Below are 9,647 nucleotides of genomic sequence, written 5' to 3' on the forward strand. Positions count from 1 at the left end.
TGTGAATTTATATTTTTATTGTATCTAGTAATTATAGATACATATAGTATCTGTATTATACTAATTATAATACAGTATTAAATAAGTAACATTCCTCACATTATTTAATTTCACTTTTAATTTGTGTTTTTGTATTAATTTTACTTTTCCAAATAACATACATTTTTAATTCCTGTATTTTATAGATGAATTAAAAAAATAAAATGTTAAAAAATATATATATATTGTGTGCTTAAAAAAATAGCTATGACAAAAACTATGGTTCTGAAAACAGAACCACAGTTTTTGCACGTAGAAATGTAGTGTTTAGGTTGTAAACAAACTGTTTTCCAAGCACAAGGGCACTGCCACTGAAGACCGACAGGGGGCGCCAGCGTTCCAACTCTTCTCATTCATTTCCACACAAGAGGAACATGGCGGAGTGGGGCTGTGGAGGCTGCAGCGGTTGAGCTGTTGGCGATTCACCGTCCAACAGAAGTGCAATAGGACATCGTGGATTTGTGTGGCTGTGTCAGGAGGACACGGCCTGTGGGAGTGGGCCGAGGCTAGCTTCTGAGTGGGTATCTTTTGGGAGCAGGGAGTCACAAAAACAACTCGGACATGAACGGGGTAAGTTTGCTTGTTTGGGCATCGCATAAAAGAGGTTACACAAAGCTAGCCAAAGTGGAGAAATATTGGTGAAAATATACCCAGAATCGGGGCAATAACCTGTTTGTATTCTAGAAGTGATACCAGATTGTGATCTTGTAGTTAACCGTCTTTTCTTATAATAAGTTTATGTAGTTGCTGTAGCTGCAGATGGGATCTTTTTTGTTAACTGTGCTAATGGCTAGTTAGTCAGCTAGTGAGTTACGACCGCTACATGCATGTCAGCTGGTGACAACCGCAATTTATTGCGTTTAACAGAACCAACATGACACGTATTTTCCTTTTCTCGGTGTTTCTCAGTTTAACGTCAAAGCACGCTTCAGTTTGAGTTGACTGAAGCATGAGTTAGGGATAAAGCAGGCCTGTTTGTAGCTGTGCTACTGATTTAAAGGGACTGGTCGGCTGAGAGGAGCAAGTGGGTAAGGATCCAGCGTGGTCCCGTCTTCGGGGCCCCTCCCACATCAGCTATTCAAACAGTGCAGCCTTACAATAGAGGTATTGAAGAGATTTGTTTTAATATACACTTTATTTATTTATTAATAAATAAAATAAGCTCGCTCTCTCTTAAGATAGCAGTGACAATTCAGTGACATCTTAGACTCGGGTCTCGGCTGCTTGGCATCAGCTCACCAGTTGTGCCACTCATCTGTATGTTGTTGATAAAGCTCACAATATTTTTATCCTAAATCCCCCAAAAACGTGTCTCTTATAATCAATAACATTTTTAAGCCAAGGAAAAGAGTGCAGTCAAATATAGTAATACCTAAATCTACAACTAATAATATTTTTTCATTCACAAAACTTTTTTTCTGTCTTTAGTTTGAGCAACTTTGCCTTTAACCCTTTAACTGCCTCAAAACATTTAAATGCAAGTCACTGGGTAAATGAAGACACTAGTGTCCTCATGACACTTAAGGGGTTATAAACTATGTTTGCTCTTGTCAGTGATTATATTTTTTAACTGAAAACATTACACAAGTAAAATTAATATTTTTTGTTGTTGTCATTATTTATTATACTGTGAATTTGCTAATTTAGTCTTAAGAATCCCTGATATGGGTTAGAAACATATCCACTCATGAATTAAAGGAGATTGGGGAATAAATGGGAAATTATTCCTTCATTATCTGTTTGTGTAGACATCTCCAATAGCTGTGTTTGTAGTTGGTAGGATAAAAACAATAGATCTGTAGGTCAAATAAAATCTGGAATTGGCCTAGAAAAGCATGATTTTATTTTGATGAATAGCAATTTATCATCAGACGAAACATCCTCATATTGGATTTGCTACGCAGGACAAATAACAAAATGCCAACACTTGGCGCATGTCAATTTCTGACTTTATATTATAAAGTAGTCCAAGGATTTTCTTGAATAGTGCTGAATAAAAAGTGACTCATTCCGTCAGGATTGTTACCTCAGTTTTGTTTTCACTTGAGGCCATTTGCATTTTAGTTTCATTTTGACAGTAGATCCGACTGTAAACAGAAAGTTAAGACTATTCAGTGAACGTCGCCTCTCGGTTTAAGAATCTTGACTTCCTTGTTCGAGCTTCACTGTCTTGATTGTTTGTGGATCTTTCTGTCTGTGTTTTTTTGATTTGTTTTGTTTTGGCAGATTGAAATGCAGGGCGACCGGGTTCAGATGGGGTGTTTGTTTCTTTACATGTCTTTGCTTTCGTGGTTTCTCTGTCGCTATGGCGCCCCCTGGGTAGTAGAGCTGTATCCAGGCAGATTTGTAGCTCGCATTCAAATCCTCCATTTACCACTACTTTTTTTTTTTTTTCCTTTTGGACAAAATTAAGAAATTTACTGAACACATACGAAAGTTTCAATACACCAAATAAACAAAATTTTCTTATTTTCTGAAGTTAAATCAGACCAAACTTTTTTTTGGTCTGATTTTTTTCTTCCACAAGATTTTTTACAACAGTTTGCTGTAGTTTTGGTTGCCTCGTTCGCACTCACATATTCAGATCTGCTGATAAATTCTCCGTAGATTTGAGATCAGGGTTTTGTGACTGCCACAACAAAACATTTACTTTGTTTAAGCCACTCTGGAAACACTTTGGCTGTATGTTCAGGGGTTATATTCCATTTGGAAGACCAACTTGTGCTTAAATCTCAACTTCCTGACTGACATTTTTGGATTTTGCCACAAAATTTCCACATAATATTCTTTCCTACTTTGTGAAGTGCACCAGTTGCTCCTGCAGCAACACAGCCCCATACTTTACAGCTGGGATTCTTTAGAGAGGACAGTTACTAATTGTTTTTTTTTTCTTTTCTTTACAGGAAGTAGTGTGCAGTCCTCACCCAGTGATGGCGTTAGCCTGTGCCAAGTCCAAGCCAGCAGCTCACGACGAGAAGACGAGCATCAGGTTGACGCAGGAGGGGCGGGGCTCTCCCGTCTGCGTCCCGCAGCTCGACGTTCCCAGTCAGCCTGAGGGTCGGCATCTTCCTCTCTGTAGTCTTACGGGTCACTACATGTTTGAACTTTCCACATACAGAACCCATAAAGTTAATTGTAAAGAAACTAATGCTTCTTATAATTTGATATTTTTGACAGGAATGGAAAAAAAGTGGAAAACATATCAACAAAAATTATTAAAAGTAAATAACTGCATAAATATTCACCCACCTTTGAAAGGACCGACCTAATTCAACAGAGGTCCAGCTGAGTGGCGCCATGAAACGGAGATTACCCAAGAGCTTTTGATGTGTGACCTGTTGTTTTGAAGGTCTGGTCTCTGGATCATCAGTAGCTTTGTTGTCAAATTACGGAGCAAAATTTGACATTTTGAAAATAAATTTGCTTAATGGAATCACGCTAATTTATTTTTGGAAAGAAATTTGCATCATTTCCAAAAATAACTTTTATCAAAATAAATACGAAAAAAATCAATTTTTGAAGAACCTCACTAAGAAAAAGTCAGGAGATGGTTGCCAAAGATTTCACCGTACTGCATACCTCGTTGATTTTACATTTATCCCATCATTAATAAGTGGAAGAAATATGGCACACGTCAAATTTGGGAGTTGAAGGGAAGTGGCAAAAGCAAAGGAGGCAGATTAGCAGTGTTTACTAGCAACAGACTGTCACCAGCTGCATTTCCATTAGAAATGTGTCCAAAACTTTGTCAGTATCGCTAATTTCAAAATTGTGTTGTTCTTATTCTTAACCTAAGAATGGCAACTAAGATTATGTCAATAAATGTGCTACTTTTTACATTTATTCGAGTAAAAATATGTTGAAGTAGCGCAACTTTTACTTGAGTCCATTTTTTGGCTACTCTGCCCACCTCTAATATTTCTCTCTCTCTCCCAGCCAGAACAACAGACCCCATCGGTGCCACGCTCAGAGACCCAAAGCCAGATCTGACGGCGACCGGTAGCGCCTACGGCCAGCGTCCGCCCTGCTGGCCCACCGACCAGCCAACCCTCCCGCAGCTCTTGTGTCATCGCCCCCCTCACGAACTCCCTATGCCCCTTGGCAACAGCTTATCTCACGCTTCTCTCCACGGCAATCACAACAATGGCGGCGCACTCCACGGAAACCAGAGGAGAGGGACCCGGGCCAAAGTCATGGGGAAGAAATCCACCAGGAGAACGTATGCATGCCCTGATTATGATGCAGTGGAATGGGACATCATTATAGTATTAATAAAATATCTTAGTAATACTGGTGCCAGTCGGTGCCTTGGGGGGGATTAGTGGGAAATTCAGAGTTGCAGTGACTGGAGAATGAGCTGAAGTGAAAATGGAAATGTTCAATAGCTATTCCCTGAACTAAAGATACATTTTTTGACAATAACGTTGCGGATAAAAAAACAAAAAAAAAACAAAACTTAAAATACAATTTAATTTTAACTATAAATATATAATTGCATGCAATAGGGTCCTCCCAAAATCAAATACTGGGCTAAAAGTAAAAATCACCTATTATCAAATAAGTACAACAGTTGCATGTAGTAAATGTAGCGGGTTTGATATTGGCTGAATATGGCTCACCGCCCAGGGGGTTATTTTATTAGGGGTGGCAAGAAAAAGTAAACCAAAGAAAAATTGGCAATCAAGCCCAAAGTGAAAAATTTTGCCTAATTTAAAAATAAAATCCGAAATGGAAAAAAAAAAGGAAGGCCAAAAAGGCCTTCCCCCCCCAAATAAATCAAACAAAATAATCAAACCTCACAATAAATGGACAAAAAGAGTTCAGGAAAACCTTTTTTTCTTTTGAAAAATGATCAATACGTCACTAATCTGAAAAGGTGTTAAAAGTCAATACTGTAGATTGATTGACTCAAATACACGCCCCGTTAATCAGTTGGAGGTCCTTAATCCCATCATGGTTGTGTACTTAAGTTCTCCAGTTGTGAGCTGACGTTTTCAGCTGCTCTGTTCAGTTCAGTTTTATGTCCATGTCAGGAATAATGAGGTGCGAGCAAAGGTAATGTCTTTTCTCATGCCAACAATGAGTATAAATTGTAAACAGTGTGATAGTGGATGTTAAATTATTTACCATTTTGTATTTTTTTTTTCTTTTTTTTTCCCCCTTAAGGGAAGGAGGCAAAAACTCTCAGAACCGAAAAGTTACCGACTTCTATCCAATCAGACGGAGCTCAAGAAAAAGTAAAACAGAACTCAAGGTAAGAAGATGTTGCTTTGACTCTAAACTAAAACAGGGATTTAATCAACTCCTGAGCAGCTTGGTAGGAGAAACTTAGCTCAGGTTGTTTTGAAAGTGAGTCATTCCAGTGTGTGTAAAATGTTTGTGTGTGAGCGAAAAGTCTTGTCCTGGTCAGTGATGTTGTGTGCCTTTTAGTCACCAGTTTAGATCTTATTCAACAGCTGATAGACCGAATCAGCTGTTGACAGCATAAAGTGCTTTCTATCTAAACAGGTAAAATGTCTCCATCCTTTCATTTTCAGTAGATTTGATTATTGTAATGTTGGACCTCCAAGTCTCAAAACCACCACAAAAAAATCAGGCAGCTTTAGTTTACCCATGGTTATACTCTCCAATAGAAGGAAAACTGATCAAATTCTAGTTTTCCTTGGAAACTGACAGAATATCAGTTGCTGTTTGTAGAGGAGTAGATTTTGTGGCGCTACTTTACAATTATTTGCAAGGAGTTTTGTGATATTTCAGCCTGATTAAAGCTACGTTTATAGTTGACACATTGTATTAGGCGCGAGGAGGCTAGCGCTAAACGCGCCCTGCTAACTGCTGCATGTTGGCCTCGCGTGCTGTCGTGGCGTTTGGTCTTGCTAATCGCGCTCGCTACCTTTTACTCAAACCAAGCGTTTTGGAAGGTGTTGAAACTTTGTAGTAAATTCACAATTATACTTTAATGCGAAACCTGCGTGGACTTGTTAATTTTTTTGGCATGAATCTCCTCACTTGCAGATTCCTGTAAAACTGGTGGTACTGATAGGTCAACAGTTCAATTAGCATTTTAATATTTCTTCCTTTGATGTGGTACTTTACTTCCCATTATTGTTCTTTTGATGTACTTTATGTTTTTAATGTTATATCTCTGAATTTGTTCGACCCTGTGTCTGAATGTTCACATGAAATAAAGTTGTTTTGCCTCACCAGTGGGAACAAAAGAAGCTCATCGATGATCTCATCACCAAAGGAATCGAGGAGGGAATGGAGGTAATGTGGGTCTTTCTGGACATTTCACTCACCTGTAATGCGGATAAACTCCTAATACTGGAGTATTCATTGCTGGCGACTTGTCGAAACATAATTTGCTTGATGTTTGAATCAGCATGCCATGTGTCACCATAGACACCCTCCCGTTCGCAGGTTCAGCATATAGAAGGAAAAGGGAGGGCAGTGTTTGCCACTCAGTGTTTCCAGAAAGGTGATTACATCGTGGAGTACCACGGCGACCTGCTGCAGATCACCGACGCTAAGAAAAGGGAGGCGGAGTACGCTCAGAACCCTGCCACCGGCTGCTACATGTACTACTTTCAGTACCTCTGCAAAACGTACTGGTAGGAAAACGTTTCATCCATCCTCTTGTTTTGACTTGATATGACATATCAAGAGGGTAAAAATACCAAAAATGTCCGCACTGCACTGAACAGATCACTTCAAGTGTGTAACATTCTACTACTATTACTAGCTTACCTTAAAAAAGTAATTTGGATTTTGAAATGCAGAGTGGTAAGTAAGTGTGCCACATTATTTTAACTATTTGAAAGTAATACCAATAAACGGTTAACAAGTTTAACCAACAGAAACAGCAGCAGCAGGAAGACATTAACCCATTATATGTACGCCAACTATAAAAATAATGTAGAAATTGTTTAATTGTTTTTCCATGTGTAATAGCATTTAGTTTTTACTATTCAATGTTGTTAAAAATTTATGTTGTATGTTTTTTTTTATCAACAGCTTTTTGCTCTTCGGGGCCCCCTAGTGGTGTTAGAGCCCTATCCTGCTGCTTAACACATATGACTTAAAAGTAGTCATATCTAATCAAAACTTTTAAATCAAAAATGTCAAGGCCAGTTAATCTCAAAATGCATTTGTTCTTTCTGGACGTAACTGAAACAATATCCAAACTAATCCAGGCCAGACTTGAAAACCAATGTCTTCTTATTTTTTTTTGCGTTCCCCACCACACCCCTCTCTGCCCCTCACAGTGTGGACGCCACCAAAGAGACGGATCGGATGGGCCGGCTGATAAACCACAGCAAAAACGGGAACTGCCAAACCAAACTCCACGACATCAACGGCGTGCCGCACCTCATCCTGGTCGCCTCCCGAGACATCGACAAGGGCGAGGAGCTGCTGTACGACTATGGGGACCGCAGCAAAGCCTCCATCGCCGCTCACCCCTGGCTCAAGTACTGACAGGAGGCGGTCAGCGACACTTGTCTTTCTCATAGCTAGCGGACATGTTGCCTTAGAAACAGAATGTGTACCCCTTTTGTTGCCGTGCAGAGAACGCTGGGTGGTAGATAACGGGGTGGGTTTGGAGTGGGGGGTTTAATGGGTACCTATTTACATTTCGATTGAGGTCCGTCTGCTCTGTCGGACGGACCTGCGTACTTTTATTTATATGTGTCTCTGAAACATTCTGGTTGTTTTGCAGCACATTTCTTTTGTACATTTTGTACTTCCTGAAGACCAATGCCTCTACAGCATGCAGGTGGTAGTTAATGCTCAGCATTTTTTATACTGCTTTTTTTTTTTTTTTTTTTTTGTAATTTATCCTTAGATACTTAGCAATACTTCCCCGAATGGCTTCTCAGCCTCCTCCTCCATTTTGGATCAACAAGCACTATGAGATCCAAGTTCAACGGGGGAAAAAAACACACAAAAAAAACAAGGCTTTTTAGGAAAAATATTCTGCTCCAGTGAACTTCAGCTACGGATACGACAGCATATTAGGGCCATTGCAGATAGAAGAAAAAAGTTAAAAGGAGTACATTTCCAAGAAAAAAAAAAAAATCTGGGATTGATGTCAGAAATTATATTGACATCAATTTTTAGGTTTGGAAAACCTAAAAATTTTAGGTTTGGAAAACCTAAAAATTCAGGGTTTGAAGAGTCAAAAAATTTGCAAGAAAATAAACTCACATTCTGAGTTTTTTCATGGAAATTCACTTTTCTTTTCTCTTTTTCTGCCTACGATGGCTCCAACACGCCGTCCCACATGGAAACCATCTGCTGCGGCTGGTGGCCATGTGACCGTTAGCTACACTCCAGACTCGGCTGCCATCTTGGAGGCTTTCGATCATGTTTTGACTCTTGGTGAAAAGTCGAAATGTGATGCAAGCTTGTGCAACTCTGAAATAACCAGTGTGATATACATATATATAGATATTATTTTTTTGTTGCTTTTTTGTTTTTAGATTATAATGTATTTTTTAATATTAAACACGACGGTTACATTTGAATTTAAAAAATGTTAAAATAATATAAAAGTTTCTGCGATTCCTTTGCAGAATTTTCTGCTGTAACTGCTTGAATGAAAGTGTATGTTAAGATTTGTTTGATTAAATGTCAACTGATCTTTAGCCGATAGGCTGTTCTCCCACTTCCTCCACCTGTCGGCCATTAAAGGAGTTATTACCAAATGCTGAGCCAGACAGTGGCAAAGTGTCTAAAGTTAAGGTATTCTAAACACACCTTTTCACATTAAAAAAACATTAAAGTATTTCAGAATACAACATAGAATAATACAATAACATTCAAAGGGAACTCCCTCCCTCCTTTTTTTAAATAAGTAAAATTCTGAAAAGTGTGGCATACATCCGTTTTCAGGTGCTTTGACTTCAGCAGCAAGTATTTGGGGGCAAGTCTCTAACAAACTTGCAAATATTCTTGTAAGATTATAATTTTAGTCTTGTTTAAAAAAAAATCCTAGCCTGACCTGAATTCAGTCCAAATAAACAGCAGCTGTAAAACACGCTTGTCAAACAAGATGGCCGCCCTTGATGCGTCACTTTGAATTATAGAAACTCAAGGAAATCACCCTCTTCCTCCCCGCAAAATTGATTTATTAGCCAGCCCTAACTAGAGAACTTGTCTGCAAATATTTTTAAGTTTTTAACTTTCATATCTTTACTCAGAACAGCTCCTCTGGTTAATGAGCTGGAGTTTATTTAGGGGCAACAAAATTAAGGAAGCTAAAGACAAATCCACACTCTACTTTTCAGAATATATCTAAACAATTCATTCATTCAATATGAATCACATGAAATCCCAATGAAAGGTAATAAGTTTGGTCTTATAATGTGACAAGATGTGATCAGAGGTCCCTTGTTTGCATAAAGAGGGAGTCGTTAACTAGAAACTGGTTTTGATTTGGGCGACAGACACAATTGGGGTTAATGACCAGAAGTCATTGGCTCATCGGGTATTGAAGGTACTGATGGACACTTTGAGTAAATCTCTTCTTTGAAGAGAGGACTGGCGATATCGAAGCATCTAAAGCCAAACTGAAAACACTCCCAGGTCATTCGATGCTTCTTCCACAA

At 38.8% G+C, this 9,647-nt stretch overlaps 1 protein-coding gene across 1 annotated transcript; it reads left to right on the forward strand.

Annotated features, from left to right (window-relative positions):
• Positions 1 to 339: 339 nt before the first annotated feature.
• Positions 340 to 8,689, forward strand: kmt5aa (lysine methyltransferase 5Aa). The gene is made up of 7 exons (XM_007570837.2): positions 340 to 609; positions 2,943 to 3,096; positions 3,976 to 4,258; positions 5,206 to 5,293; positions 6,247 to 6,306; positions 6,460 to 6,650; positions 7,305 to 8,689. The coding sequence occupies exons 1-7, from the start codon at positions 601 to 603 to the stop codon at positions 7,513 to 7,515; spliced, it is 996 nt and encodes a 331-aa protein (XP_007570899.1). The 5' UTR covers positions 340 to 600; the 3' UTR covers positions 7,516 to 8,689.
• Positions 8,690 to 9,647: the final 958 nt, after the last annotated feature.

Source organism: Poecilia formosa, unplaced genomic scaffold (genome assembly GCF_000485575.1).
Source record: "Poecilia formosa unplaced genomic scaffold, Poecilia_formosa-5.1.2 Scaffold269, whole genome shotgun sequence".
NCBI classification, from domain to species: domain Eukaryota; kingdom Metazoa; phylum Chordata; class Actinopteri; order Cyprinodontiformes; family Poeciliidae; genus Poecilia; species Poecilia formosa.

Excerpts from the sequence above, each read along its gene's own strand:
- kmt5aa (XM_007570837.2), top strand. Across the intron at positions 5,294-6,246 it reads AAAGTAAAACAGAACTCAAG|TGGGAACAAAAGAAGCTCAT; the intron begins GTAAGAAGATGT and ends TTGCCTCACCAG. Across the intron at positions 6,307-6,459 it reads GAATCGAGGAGGGAATGGAG|GTTCAGCATATAGAAGGAAA; the intron begins GTAATGTGGGTC and ends TCCCGTTCGCAG.